This window comes from Mycteria americana, chromosome 9, assembly GCF_035582795.1.
Source record: "Mycteria americana isolate JAX WOST 10 ecotype Jacksonville Zoo and Gardens chromosome 9, USCA_MyAme_1.0, whole genome shotgun sequence".
Classification (NCBI taxonomy): Eukaryota; Metazoa; Chordata; class Aves; order Ciconiiformes; family Ciconiidae; genus Mycteria; species Mycteria americana.
In genome coordinates, this window is record NC_134373.1 from 36,508,261 (window position 1) to 36,523,963 (window position 15,703).

Consider the following 15,703-nt stretch of genomic DNA (forward strand, 5'->3'; position numbering starts at 1 on the left):
CTGAGCACACTGTCAAGCAGACTGATGGCATGTATGTAGCATGAGTTTCAGTGGCTGTACAAAATGTTTCTGATGCTGTTTGGTATGTTTAAATAAATACTTTTGTAGGGATTTGCCTCTACGCTTTTCCAGAACAGTTAGTTTTACAATGGAAAAAGTGATTATAGTGATTTTTCCAAGAATGGTATTCCCCATTAAAATGTTAATTTAATTTTCCAAGTTTAAAAAAAACCACACAGCTTCCAGATGACGGGTTACTGCAGCCTGGCCAAGGTCTGCTTCTCAACAGGCACGATTCCAATTAACTAAAATGCTACGTCTTCCCCTTTCTCTTATGGCAGAAAGGGGGATAAAACACAAAACCTTTAGTGAGATTCCATGCAGGCAAGGGAAATCACGGCAGCAATGAAGTGCATGGCAGAGCTTCATTTGATTTTATTCTATTTCTGGTGTCGTGAATCAAGAAAGCATCTTAAAATTAAATAGAAACAACATTTGAAACACGACTGGCTAACCTTCAGTTCAGAAGTTACTATAGGGTAGGGCTAGGATGGAAATCACTAGCAAGATCATTCTCTAAACTTGGGCACCTTACCTTTAACCTAGACTTTCTTTGGAAAAAAACCCAGTGCTCAGAAATGTGCCATAAAAGCAACAGGGACTGATTTTATCCAAGATTTGTGGTTATTTTTTAAATATTTCAAACCTTGTATCTCCAAATTCAGGTATACAAAAGTCTTCTAAAATTATTCCAATTTCTTTTTAAGCCATGACTTCTTTCTAACTGATGTGAGACACGCAATCTTTTATCCCTTTCCACACGCTCTGCTTCAGTATTGGCAGCTAGTCTCATAAATTCCAGTGACTGCTTTTACTGGAGTTATATAAGCCTTTAAGAACTATGGCTTATTACATTAAACAGACAGCCCATCTGCTGTACATACTGAAATACCTGCTAGCAGGAGATACTCACTTGATTCCATAGGCAAATATTGTAAGTCCAATTAAAACTCCTATACTGCCATCCAGATACCAGACAGAAGAATTGTGTTTAAAAACTTCTGCACTAAGAAGGATGGAAAATCCCATTATTCCACCTACAAGAGAGTTGAAACCTAGAAGGGGAAAAAAAAATAATTAAAAGAAGAACCAAATCTCAAGTAATTTGCTTTAACCATCTCGCCTAAGAAGAGGTAATCTGTAGGGAGACGAGGCCTTCTTGTGCCAGTGCCAGCAGAGAGGAGCGCAGACCCTTGGGAGAGGTTACACAGTGGCACCTACGCGCTCTTGCACTGCATGAAGGAGGCGGCGGTGCAATTCGTTCACATGCAGTTAGCCAGAGGTCTTTGCCACGCTTCATTTCAACAAACCAAACACAGAATAGTTGGTGTCTGACCAGTGTTTAAGAACTCTGCCATTTGTCCTGGCTGATATAAATAACTTTACATTAATTTCCCTGTCCCGTGTGTCTTGATTTGGTCAGTCCCGATTTTTTCATTCTCTGTTTAGTTCTAAATCCCAATTCTAGCTGCTGTTTATTTCATAGGGCTTTCACCTCTTGATGCTAATTTTCCAAACAGCAAGATGCCTTCAAAATACTGGCCCTGCTCCATGTTGACTCTGACAGTCAAGCACTTATCTCTCCTGTAGCTTATTGTCACGAACGAAGCACCTTTGGGCTGTAGAAGAGGGGCTGGCTGGCTGCAGCCCTGAGTATGACTGCTGTAGCCCAGTTATCTTCCACAGAACCTCTTCATAATCTATGTACCATTGCTGCATGTGCAATATCCCTGGTTACAACTTCAAAGGCCACTTCGTAAGGTACCCCAAGGCTCTCACTTTCTCTGAAAAGGAGCAAACTGGAGTCCAGTATACCTAAGGAGCTCATGAAAAGGAAAATGGTTTTGCACAGTAACGTCTCAAAGACCTTCTCTTGAAGCTTTTTACCCCATTCCATATATTTATTTACATGTATTTGGTGCTACAGCTTAGAGCTGCATATACTGCTGAATGCATTAGGGAAGACATGCAGGATAATTCTAGGAATGTTTTCCATTTATGCCTCAGACATATGACAGGAGCTTCATATCGATTATTCACAATTTTTATGAACATCCTTTTAGATTCCTCTTTCTCTTTGTCTCCAATATTGTCCCTTCAAAATTCTCTCACAGCTTTTGAAATAGTTAATGCCATTTTCCTTCAACTCTTGTTTGATTGGTTATTGTTTTGGGTTTGTTTTTTTCTTTTTTTTAAGTCATTCCTTGTGTTCATTTTTTTCCCCCCAAATTCCCTTTTTCTGATTTTTTTTTCCCTCAATAACCCAAAAGACATCACTGTTGTTCTACAAAAAAACTGTCACTGACAATGCATTCATTTGGTAGATACATATACCATTTAACCTAGTTAACAAATGAAAAATCGAACTCGAAATATTCTCTATTGGTTGGTGAGTCAACTCTAGTCAGCTGCTGCTTATGGTAGTTAGTCAGGTTTTTTTTTCCAATTCCCCATGACTGCCAAGAACCACGTACCTGACAATTACTCCTGAACGCCTCCTTTGATCCAGACCTCTCACAGCCAGTCCTACCTAAATCACGTCAAGTCTTTCTGAAAGATGTAGCTAAAAATTGACCTTTCCTAGGTATCTCTATAGCTGAAATACTTGTATAAGCCATTCATATTGTGATTAAGATTCACCAGATCCCTATAGTAGGTACTTAAATGCAAAGGAAACCCTGGCACAGAAAAGCACGTGTTACTTCGCAAGTCTGTGGCAGAACGGGGCATACAAAGGCTTCAGGCTTCCAGCCCTACAAAGAAAAGGGGTGGGGGGTTTTTTTGGACTGTGGCAGTGCATGCTACAACTGGCATCACAGGCATTGCATGCAAATGCCTGATTATTGGATTAATTATACCAGGATAGTTAAACCAATATAGACAAAACTACTCTGTCACCACTCTAGTCTAGACGAATCTTTTTTTATTCCCAGGCAATATAACTTTTACTGCTAATACATGTTGATAAAGTATATATATTGTGTGTATATATAAAGAATATTAAGTATAAGTTAATTAACTATAAATGTAAACCAGTGTTACTTCCCCTGCTCCAGCTTAAGTCAGAATCCCTCAGCACGGTATGCAAAAGGCAAGAATAATATATTTTCTTGCCATTACTGGCTGATGGTTCCAAGTGATCTAAAAGCTACTTACAAAGGAAATTGTTTTCTCTTCCGGACTGTCATTCAGTCAAACCTTTCTTTGCTGATGTGGCAGGAAATCATGTAATGGCTGCAGGTATTAATCCACACACCATGTTCTGTGCGTAAGGCTAGCACAGGAAAAAACAGGTGGCTAAATCTGGGAAGGAAACAGGTATCTAAAACCTACGGGAAAGTTGGCTGACATCACCTAACTGTCACATAGCTGCATTTGTCCTCCGAGATGTTACAAAATTCAAGATAGGAAATGGCTGGTTTTATTATCCAAAAGGCCATGAGCTTTTGCTATAAACAAATGGTACAAATAACATTTTGCCTTATTAGGATTCACATATTTAGGCTTTAAAGAGATATTGTTGTCAAGCCCTACTCTAAAACAAAATTATTCTTTAAAAAAAATCTTTAATAGAGGTTGACATGTATGAGAGAGAATTTGCTGTTTTGAAAATAAACCTATTTTTCAGGAATAAAAATGTATGCTCTTGTTACTCAAAACAGTTTGTTGGTCTACAGCCAGTGATCACAGGAGGTAAATTAGCAGGAAACAGAAAACTAAAAAAAGATATGCAAGGGAGTGCTAAATCTGTCTCAGCTGCTGAATCACATTGTCTCCTCCTGATTGCTAATAAATCAAGTATATATGTAAATATATCTTGTGAAAGAAGAAATTTAGCCACACATGGTAAGATCAGCCTCCTACATTTTCTAAAGTAGTTCTGAAGGAGAGAAAAGAGATAAAAGCCAGACCGAGGTAATTGTATACTTCATTCCCTAATTTTTTTAATCAAAGAATGAGCAATCTCCAGCTCAGAAGCAATATAATTAGCACGAGGATGTAATTATGGGGGAAGAGATTTCTGTGTCATACAGGAGACCAATTCAGAGCTACAGCTATTCAGGAATTTTTCAGCTAATATTTTGTCTGAAAAAACGGCTCTGTTTCAAAAACAAGCTACATTTTTTTTAACAGGAGGGTTAATCTTTGCCTGCCTAGGCACAGTTCTGAAATGGTCAATGTGTCCCACTTACACTCTGACAGCGAAGGAAGTCAGACTCACTGGTCTGTAGTTCCCAGGATCCTTTCCAGAATCCTTTTTTCCAGGTTGGAGATCTTTTAGTTTCAAAATATCTAGGGTGGCAGAGTCCATAGTAAAGAATAAGATGACTGAACAGCGTGGCCTGTTGGGAGAGAATCACAAATGCAGGGAGGCAGTAGCTTAGTCGTAGCCCCTGCACTGCTGTTTTGATTCCTTTTCTGTTTATTTTGTATTTAAAATATAAATACTCATGAAGTATTTATATAAGTGGGATGATATAAAATATAAATACTCATAATATGTGTTATCACACATCACAAAAAAAATGTTGAGTATGTTTAAATTACTTAGAATAAAGCAATTGTATGTATCCCTAGAGTAAGCTGAAAATTGAATTTCCTTAAAGTGAAATCTTCAGCGGAGTAAAATAATTTATGTACCACAATCCATGAATCATTAACACCCTACCGTATATGTTTACAGGGTATTTAAAACTGTCCTGTGCTTGCAGATAAAAACTGGTAGAGATTTGTAGGGCGCTGTGAAATCTCCACCATCACTGGGGCCTCACTTTTTTGCAGAGTAGATCCCTGTGGCTTTCTGAAGATTCACAAGCTTGAGCCTTGCCAGTAAGAGCCGTATCTGGACCTACTTTTAAAACACACCTTTAAACGTACCTTTAAAGACAGCAACAGTCAGGTGCTACACAGCTGAGCCAAGCGAGTAGTGGCAGTGAGGTCTTCTAAGGATATAGTGGACAAGAGTCACCTTGTGCCAAACTCTGGCAGGGCCAGAGGAGTGTAGGGCAGTGGGCAAAGGCTTTGTTTTACACGCCCGATGCTCCACCAGCTCTACTGAGTGGCAGGAAAAGCACTACAGTGGCAAATTAAGTCTACAGGGGGGTATGTACGAATGATGGTTGTGATTCCTGCTCAAGGCAGGGCGGCATTTTCTGCAACAGACTTGCTTCGTTTTAACTGTAGGGATGAAATGGTTTACCAGGCATAGGCGGCGAGGATAGATGCGACTTAGCCAAAGCTATATAAATCAGTGTCATATCCCCCCTCTGTAGTCTAACCTCTGACTAATACACACCTAATTCATTATATGCTCTACCTCTAACTCTCTATTATTGCTTACTATCCACACATTAACTGTTTGACTTCCACCAGACATACCCATTTCAGCTGAGGTATCTATGCAAGAGACTAGTGGTACCACAGACTGTTCTGGGTTTTGGGGTTTTTTCCATTTCCCAGTGGCCACCTTATTTCAATGCTCTTTCACAGTTGCCCTCGTGTGGGGGTCACTCGTACCCTTGGTGTCTACAACATTCCCTGGAAAAGTCTATAAATGCAGCAGGATCAACTTCACACTCACCATCAGTTATCAGCGCTCTGCTTGTAAGGACCTTTCCCAGCATAAATTTGATTACTGCCAAGACAGTGCAAAGGATTCCACTTAAAATGGAGACACTATACAGAAAATCATCCTGAAAGAAAAGATGTCAAACATTAGTATGTCTTCTGGTCGTGCCCCATATATTAAATGACAAATAGTACTAGTTATTGTGCAATTATTTGTGCCACTGAAGTATACAACCTGAGAAAAAGATTCCCCAAGTTAAAACTTTCACAACAGGCGGTGCTTATTTTGCTTATATTGCCATCTGTAATTGCTTTTACAAACATAATTATTCCAAGCAACAAATTTTGAATTGACCCAAACTCCTCAGAATCAGGAGGTTATATACCTGCAGGGCTGACTGCAGACTGCCTAGTAGTCTAGTGTCTAACGCAGTCAGTAATGAAGTCCTCACGTGCAGGATAAAGGCTTGAGAGTAGAGTTCCACTTACCAGACCCTTTGTTGATTTGTGGTGTGAGAAATAACCATTTTACATTATTTCTGATTCTGTGCTTGCATTGGGTTTTTTTCATTTCCTTCTTCTAAGGTAAAGTCTGGTCCAAGCTACATCCGTAAGAGTTTTGATACTGATGTGCAAAGTCACGTTTAGTTCTCTCAGAAAACAAATCTTCCATGGACTTTCATTTCACAGCTACAGAAATATCCACATTGCTTAATCTGAATGTATAATATGAGCTCCCTGGGCTCCCTCAACACAAAGCTACGTGTCTATATAGGGCAAATAAAAAGTAACTAATTGTTTAACATACATTCTGTAAAAGGTCATCTGGAGGCACCTAACTCTTTCTCCTGACTATGTGGTGTTTGGCTGGGGTGGGAGGAAACACTCCTGGGTGCTGAAACACCAGCATTGCAATAAGGTGCCTAAAGGGACCCCCTGTGCCTTCTCCCCCCAGAGGTACCTCAGCCCATGGGCTATGCAGAGAAACCCAAGCGAGCTGTTAGCATGCTTGCCTGCCATCCAACCACAGAGCTTTCAAATAGATTAATTTATTACCCTTAATAGAAGCTTTAATTTAAGCTGTTGCAACATCAATACAAATAAGGAAATAGCAAGAATGTTTTATTTTTTTTTTACCTGCAGGTCTAAGTGGGCCAGTGCCATTGGGACCCTGTTACTGATCAAAACACGGGCAAAAATCCCCGTTGATAGTAAACATTGTCATGATGATTCATCATCAGCTCCATCCATTTTCATTATTTTAGCAGCAATTCAAAACTCAAAGAAATCAAAATATGGTTTTGAAAGCTGCTTAGGAAGATACTGGGAATTAGATTACTGGTATAATGTACTCACATCCCTAAATAAATCATTCAATATATATTTATACAATTTTTTAATGTCATATAATTTTCAAAGTCTATTTCATTCACTCTCAGTCATGAGCTCATTCTCTCTAGTCCTGGTACTATATTGAATATTAAGAAAAAATGCACTGAGGGAAAGAGAGTAAAATAGAAGCAGTGAGAACAAACTCAAGCACTGGGTAAAGGTAGGATAAAAAGCATTTGTAAAATTGGTCTAACAAAATGTCTGGAAAATACTCAGGCAATTTTGCAGTGTTAGGGAAGGACTGGGAATATTTGCTTGCTGTCAGCCTAACAAGGAAATTTGGGAGCTTTCAGAAGATCTGAAATAACAACAAACCTCTGAAAGTCTTGATAAGCTTTGCAAAAAGCACTTGACATTTGAGATCCTTGTCAAATTCATGCCTCTAAATTTTGTGCATCTTTCTCAAAAACGTCATGCCCAAAGACTTAACTTTGCTAGTCTGACAAATTCTGATCAGTCTTGAGATTTTATCTAATCTCATCTAATATTTTATTAGATATTTTATGTAATATTTAATATACAGCATATGTGTAAGACTTCAGAATAATCTGAAACAGAATGATATGCTGCATTAACCTAGTCATCTCTATCCTAACCTGCCGAGTTAGTATGCCGAGTGCCATTCCCATACGATCATACAGAACATGAGCTTCCCATAGATGAGTGAGTTTGGTTTTTTCTTGAATCATTTGTAACAGTAAGCGTGGCAAGCGAACCTGCTTGTGATGCTCTCAAGAGCATGAAGGCCCCTCACTTACTAAATGGTGAGTGAGGAGGGGATGAAGAGAGCAAGGAAAGGGGTGTACAACTTGATGTGCTCTCAGCCACACACAGGCCCATGGCTGGCCCCAGCTTTCCACAGGCAACGTGTGTTGGGTGAGTGCTCAATGGAGTGATCGACAGTTCAACCCTGTGTTTGTCTTGCATCTCACTTGCCAATGCTCAAGGACTACAGGCGATCTCTTATTTCTTCACCCCACAGACTCTCTAAAAATTTACTATTAGTTCCCGGGCACCCCTACCTCTTGTCTTCGTCTTCCTCCTCAGCAAAGCACAAGCTTTGTCATTAGCACAGCACTGAACATTGTAGACGCAGTGGAGCTGGCAGCATAAATTACTTTGCTATCAAAAGTTACGTTACTGTCAGCCTCGGGCTGACAAAATGCAGAGTTCCTACGCCTATGAAGTTCTTGGGGATGGACCTGCAAACAATTACAAATTCACATAGTTTGGAAAAAACTGCAAATCCCAATACAAACAATTTGAAAATTATTGATACAGGTGTTCAAAAGTCCAAGTATTAATTGAGAATCTTGAAAATGTTATGCCTTATTCCCCGTGTTATAGTGCAAGATTACATTCTCTGCATGGCACATTATTTTGAGCTCATTTGTTTTTTTCTTGTCACGGCATGTACCACAGATTTTTGGGGTGAATTCAGTTTTTTTCTTGCATGTGTCACTAAACTCATGGTATGTGGAAATGCATCTTGTCATTTGTTCGTGCTATACGGTTGTGATTAAAATTAGTCTAGCTGCAAAATTAGTCTAGAATCCAAGAATGACTTAAATGTGATACAGATTTCTGAATCAACTCATAAAGTAAATTAATGAACAGGCTTTTTATCGAGGATTCAGGGACTAGAAATTCTTCATAAGTTTGGTAGGTTTTTTCATTGAATCACAGAAGACAAGATCATTTTGTTGCTAATACTAATCCAATAACCAGTGATGATGCAGAAGACCTGACAAATCAAAGCTCCTTTGTTATCATAGTGGACACAGAAAGGGAAGAAATTAAAAACCCCTGCTCTTAACACAAACGCCTCAGTAGGTTCTTGCTTTAGACTGTGCCAAACAGATTTTCAGAAGACGATACTCCTTTTTTTGTCTCTAAACCCCTAAATCTAAATAATGTCTAAAAGCACTGTCTTCAGTTCTGTGCAGCTTTTCGCAACAGCCACGGGGAGGCGGCAGATGCCTCAGTAACGGAGCGCACGATGCTCGAAGACAAACCCGAAGAGAAAGGAATCTTTGAAATTCACTTTCCGCAGTACTTTGCTATGCTTTCTGCGTCTCCAGGCACCCAAGAGCTGGAAGAAGAAGAGTGAGGCTACTTGCTACTAACAAGAAGGTTTTGCAGATGTAAGAGATCAGCCCAAAATACGTGGCGAAGCCCAGCAGCACGGACAGCCCCTTTGGCACGTTGCCTAAAGCAGGTGAGGCCGTAACAGGAGAGACAGGCTCAAAACGCTGCCTTGGCACTCCTTTGCTGCAGTGATCAGAAGCTGGACCCGGTTTAGGACAGCGGCTGGCTGCACTGGTACGCTACGAGCCAGGACATCATGGCAGGAAGCGCCTGCTAAGAGGGATTCAAGAAATTACCTGAGGGAGGGCTGCTGTGGGCTAAGCACCTGGGCTGGAGCTGGGGCCTCGCGGAGGCGGCCGGCCGACGGGACACACGACTGACACAGGCACTTTGCTGCAGTGCTGTGGGCTCCGAAGAGTTAAACACGTCATACTGTGGCTGTGAAATGATTCCCATTAAACTAACTCATCCTTTGGAGAAATGAAGAAAAGAGAAGCCATAATGGAGATCTAAATTAATAAAATAAGCCTGGCCATCTGGCACCATCTCCCTCCGGATCCTCCCGCAGTCCTGCCCTCTCGGTACCCCTTGCCTTCCCATCTGACAGTCATTAACAGCACGAAGCACATCTAGCCAGACTCACTGTACACGTCCTTGGCGTTATTTTAATTAAAGCAGCAGCAAATTGTGACTGATGATAAAAATTTAAATTCTGATCATTTCCATATGATAAAGGCTTCTTAGCGTGGTAAATAAAGCTCGCTCTTTTTCTATTTCTTTTCATCATATTCCCTCATTACTACTACACTGTACATGAGACCTTAATTAAAGGACACATATATCTTATTAGATGGCTTCATGTATAAAACAGCACCGTAGATAAAGCGAGGTGCTCATCCTGGACTGCCATCTCATTACACAGCGCTCTAATAGCTACAATGTCCCTATTTAAGATTTATTTATGCAAGATTTTATGCTGTGACAGTTTCCCAAAAGAAAGCTTTCCTAGGATGCTCTTTTTTCAGTCCCAGGAAAGGAATAATAAGAGGTCAGCAGGCAGCCTTTCTCCACTTTATCCAAACGCATTGTCCCCACCGGTGCAGCTGAGAAGAGGGGTCTTCAAAAACATGACAACAGTTCTGTCCCCACTTTCAAGGATGTCACCAAAAGCAGCAGTAATCTTATGGCTTAAGGAAAATTTGTTGATGACGAGGTTGTGACTTTGATCTCTTTCTGAATCTATTGTAGAAACTAAAAAAAAGCCACAGGGGATGCTTCAAGTGCTTGGCTTATTAGGTGGAGATACTTTAACCCACTTGCCAGCTCAGTAACTAAATTTCAGCTGATTTGTGCTCCTAATCTTTTCCTAGAATGCATCTCGCTAATTCTGACCCTCAAACTTTGCCCTGATTTCATATATTATTTCTAGCAACTCCCCTCTGCCCCCTCTCCTTTAATTACAATCCTTTCACTTCTACTTCTGGGATGTAAAAATGTTCTCATTTCACCTGAAGCGTACACAGTTGAGTAAAAAGGTATTCACCAGTACGGGAGGAAGAAGGCATGTTCAGTGTTCCTCTCCAGTGGTCACAACACATACAATACTATGATTAAAATCATTGTATGATCCTCCTCTGTCGCCCTCCTTGGTAGCTCAATCTAGTGTGACCCCAAAACAAGCTGCTTCTCCTGCCCCCCAACAGCTGCAGGTTTCTTTCCACTCTTCTGCCCTCTCCTTGGCTTCCTCTGTGAACCAGCCAAAGGCTGAACCACCTCCCCACTCCCACACGAGCTGGGAATTACTGGTACCACCTTTTTCATGCCACTTTTCTCCTTCCCAGAGAAGCCAGTGTCTTACGGTGTTGCACCTCTTCTCTGCTGAGCCTTGCTCATCTTGGCTGAGGAGGTAGGGACGCATTTCTGGAACACTACAGATGCTGTTGGCAGGAGCAACGTCATGGCTAGCCCAAACGGAGCTGAGTTTGTGTTGTTAAATATTAATTTTGCCCATCTCTGCAACTCACCATCTGTCTTCACAGGTCCTGACAATGACCATTCTTCAGTCCAGATGACTAGTCACTGTCCTCCCCAGTGCCCGTCAGGTCCTGCTACCACCCTGCTCCCCGTCCCCACATGCTTTCCACTGCCGCCTGCTCCTCCAGGTCCCTCAGCAGCTCTCACATCATCTGGGCCCACTGGCTGTCGGATCACTAAAAGCCACTCTGTGCAGCGTATTACTTAACCAAAAAGGACTATTTTCCCCTCCCTCTCCCCCTGAAGGATTCTGTGTATATAGATAGTAACAGAGATGTTTCCCGTACAAACACTTTTAAAAAAAAAAAGGTCCAAATCTCTATCACGTTCTCCCAAGTAATAAACAGTTTATGTAATCAGTCTAGAGGGACCTTCTGGGAAGCCGGATGGTCTCTCTCACCAGCTAACTTCAAAAGGGACAAGAGTTTTAATTGCACTTCACTGTCAGAAAACAAACCGACATCCCAGTGTCTGACTCAAGTAGGAGACAGTCTCGTCACATGGAGATATGAAGATCTATTATTAGTTAAAAAAAAAAAAAAAAAAACCACAACAAACAAAACCCAGAACCTTATGAATGTTTAAATTTGTACCTTTGGTGCTGAAATGCTGTGACAAAACAATTCCACAGCACAGAACACTTCTTCAAGAAACAGATAACAAAGACAGGGTGTGCTGAATGCTGTGGCAGGGGCACCGGGGCTGGGAACCAAGGGGTGATGAACTCTGGAGAGCTATCTTAGGTGACCTTAGGACTCCTTCAAAGGGTCTGCTTGAAACTCTGAGATCACTCGTGCTTCCCATTTTCCCAGAATTCATCTACATTGTTTTAGCATCAAACAGCTATAAAACATAATTAAAAATGGTATTTGTCCACCCTCAGAAGTGTCTCTCTATTGAGACTGCCACTTCTCCAATTAGTAGGGGATTGAGACCAGCAATACATTTCACATAACCTACCAAGTGGTTAGCAGTTGCCGACTTTTACTTCTTATCACCTTGTGGTAAAGTCTGAAAACAAGACTTTCCACCAATCACTTGAACAAAGAGTGAAGTGTAGTTGATAGGTTTTTCCTAAGCCTGGCTCACTAGCCAGTTCAAGTATCCACAACATTCCCACCAACCTGTAAGAAGCACGTGTATTTTAGGGTTAAATTATTTGTTTAAGGCCAAATACCAAACTACCAAACCATACATAACAGGTAACAACTATAAAACAGGATTCTAATGTATAATTAATGTACATGGTACTTTGATTTGAAATGGTAAGCAATAATATATATATATAATGTGAGAGATCAGAAATGTATAGGGAAGTATGTATAAGGACATATATTATGTGTATATAATCATTAGTATTATTTGCTATATTGCTATTGACCTATAATTCAACTGCTGACATTGTTAAATATATTTATTATAAACGATTAAAGTAGTAAATAAATTAGAACTCGTAAAGCTACACTGTGCCACCCCTAGCTTTCCATTCCAACTGTACTCAACAGTATATGATAGAATTACATGCAGCCTAATCTTTCAGGTGAATTCATTTATAAAAGCATTGGAGGTGGCCCATCAGATGTGCTGCATGTCTTTTGTACACAAACCGATTACATTTTTCCTTCTTTGTTCTGCAGGAAATGTCAGAAATATGGCATGATGCTTGCTTACTCTTGCAAAAAAGTGTCCTTTGCCATACTAATGAGGACAAATGCCAAACTGCATTGACATTACATGTGTTATACTATTACCTAGGGAAATGCAAGCAGTAACTGAATAGTAAATGGATATTGATTTACAACCCCAGGTGAAATTAAAACAGTCATTCTTAGTGTGGCTGGGGTGGCTGGGTTGGGCTTTTTTAGCATTCTTTAATAAACAAGAAAAGGTTTTCAAATTCTTTGTGGCAACAGTCAAAATACAATACACCATTTACACTTAAATTATATTCATACTATCCAAGAATATAGGGGCAGAGGAAAAAGGATTTTTATCAGGGAGATGGCAAGCATTAATACTAGCAAATGCAAAACAATGCTCAAAACCTATACTTAATTTGAGCTTTAAACTCCTTTCTCAATATATTAATAAAACTTCAAAAGTCACTAAAATTTACACAGAAATCCAAGCATGATGTCATCAACGATATGCAATATCACTATTCCTCCTTATTTGTAATGAAATGTGGGCGTACCAAATCCTCAGGGTCAGTACTGGCTGTGGATATAGCTCTCCAAAACATCAATAAAGGAATGGTAATTCCTTTTGCTAGAGGGAATTATCTTATTATGGCTAACATAGGTTGGAGAACACATGCTGCGAGTAACAATAGGGGAAATATTCTGAATCTGATAGCTAGGGGAAAAAAACCCATAGTAAATCATTTCTGAGCCAACAAGAAGTGATTCTATTTTAGGTTCAACACTCAACATTGTAGGGAAAAAAACATTTAAATTACATAATCTGAGAAATATTCATTTAAAATTAAGTGGAAGGGTAAACCAAATGAAGGTTTTATATGTCAAATGTCAAATACTCATTAGCTTTGTGAGTCAGGTGTATTGAACAACAGCTAAAATCATCAGAAACCTTAATTCCAAACACCCCAGAAAGAAGAACAGCTGGCCTACTTCTTCTAACACTTCCAGCAAGTGTATTAGGAACAAAGAAAAGGAGGGGGAGGCAGGGGGGAGAGAAAGATCTGATCAGTGAAAAATATTTCCTTAGGGGTCAACGATATGAAACTGAAATAATAACTGCGGCATGTCATGCTGAAGCAGACCCTCAAAGAATAAAGATTCACAGCTATATAGGAAATTCACAGCTATATAAAAAAATAGGAGAAGAACACAGAAAGAAGTGGCATTTGTAGCTGTAACGTTCCCACACATTAATGGCACATCTCTCTCTCCTGTAAAAAAATTTGTTTTCTTTGGATTTTGTGATCTTTCCATGCTTTTTCCAAGTTTTCCAGGTGTACAATAGCATGTGCACAGCTACTCCTCATTGCAACCATATACATAGTGTTTGGGCAGATCCACCGTACAGCACATGCATAGAAAGTCTAAGTGTCACTTAAAACTTCCGGGAAGGGCTGCAGGCACTGTATGGGCTCTCTACAGCACATGTACACCTACTTTTTACAGGAAATCTTACCCAAATATCTAAGCATCCTAGCTATCTGATAAGAATAGGAGAGAAACAGTAAGATTTCCTTCAAAACCAACATATTCCAAAACAAGTGGAAAATGTCATCACATCTCTAAATTCATAAAATAAGAAAGCTTTAATTAAAAATATTTGCAGACAAATGAGAATGGAGGTCACAGCTTGATAAAGTGATTTGCGCCTATGTGTTGATGCATGCAGAAACTGCGTCTACATACACACCCCCACACAAATTTGCCTCCAAAGGAAAATGAAGCATCTCTGCAAATTCAAGGTAAGGTTACATGACAAGACAGATCGTCTCTGGAAGGGACATGAAAGCTTTATTCTCATCATTTACTCCTCTGTCCAAAAATCAGAGACCCATAATACATTATCTGATGCTCACTAAAAGTAATGTCCAAAGCTTCAAAAATGTGGGAGAAAATAATCCATTACACTTCTCACTACATATATTCAGTATTGGCAGTTTCCAGACTTTTTGGACAAATAGATCCCTTCAGTTGCAATATTTCTCCTACATCTACCTTACCATCAACCCTGTAATTCATGACTTCATGAATTAATTCATTTAAAAACACAATAAGCAATACAATTCTATGGATCAGTTGTTGGAAAACACTGCTCTACATCACAAATATTGAAAACACTAGCACAAGGGATTGTATTTTGAACCCTGAGGATTAATATATACCTCAATTACTTGAAAAGAAACTTTTCCCCATGATAGTAAGAAGTGTATAATTAACACAAATACAGAATTATATAGTAAGTGTATAATTAATTCACTGGCCAACTCTCCTGACACAGAATGTCATTTTTCAGGGCAGGCTTCTTTTTAATTAGAATATAAATACAAAGTACTGTGCACAGGGAAAACCCAACGTTTACCTAACAGTGACAATTTCTGAACTTGCTATTAACTGCAGGAAATGGAATCTACAGTTAAGTTCTGTAAAAATATCAATTCAGTGCTCAATAGTAATTCGCAAAAATGCATATATTGTCTAAATCCCTGGTGACCCCTATACCTTTAATCCTGTGGGCTCTTCAGGCTTCCTCATCTAAAAATGGAGATAAAACTAAAAAGAAAGGTATGAAGAAAGTCAGTGATGACCAAAGATGGGCCTTTAGCCCAGCCCAGTATGGCCACGGTTGCTGTTGCATATAGAAAACACACACACTACCAGGAGTCAAAATTCCAGACAAACACTTACCATTAAATATAACCATATTTTAAACCAATTAATCTACCTAGTCATTCATATCCTGCCTTATAGGCTATTTCAAAGTTAACTACAGTCCTTGGCATATCAAGCAAGGGAACCAAAAGGAGAAATACACCGTTTCTGTGTTTCCCAAGGTTTTAAAGCGTTCAAAAGAATTAGAAAAA

The 15,703-nt window shown here is 39.7% G+C and overlaps 1 protein-coding gene across 1 annotated transcript in view; it reads right to left on the minus strand.

Annotated features, from left to right (window-relative positions):
- TMEM163 (transmembrane protein 163) overlaps window positions 1–15,703 on the minus strand; it is a 100,109-nt gene that overhangs the window by 520 nt on the left and 83,886 nt on the right. The window contains exons 6-7 of the mRNA XM_075512579.1: window positions 5,642–5,753; window positions 974–1,115 (exon numbers count right to left, since the gene is read on the minus strand). Of these exons, the coding sequence (XP_075368694.1) occupies window positions 974–1,115; window positions 5,642–5,753 (254 nt within the window). The remainder of the gene's footprint in view (window positions 1–973; window positions 1,116–5,641; window positions 5,754–15,703) is intronic.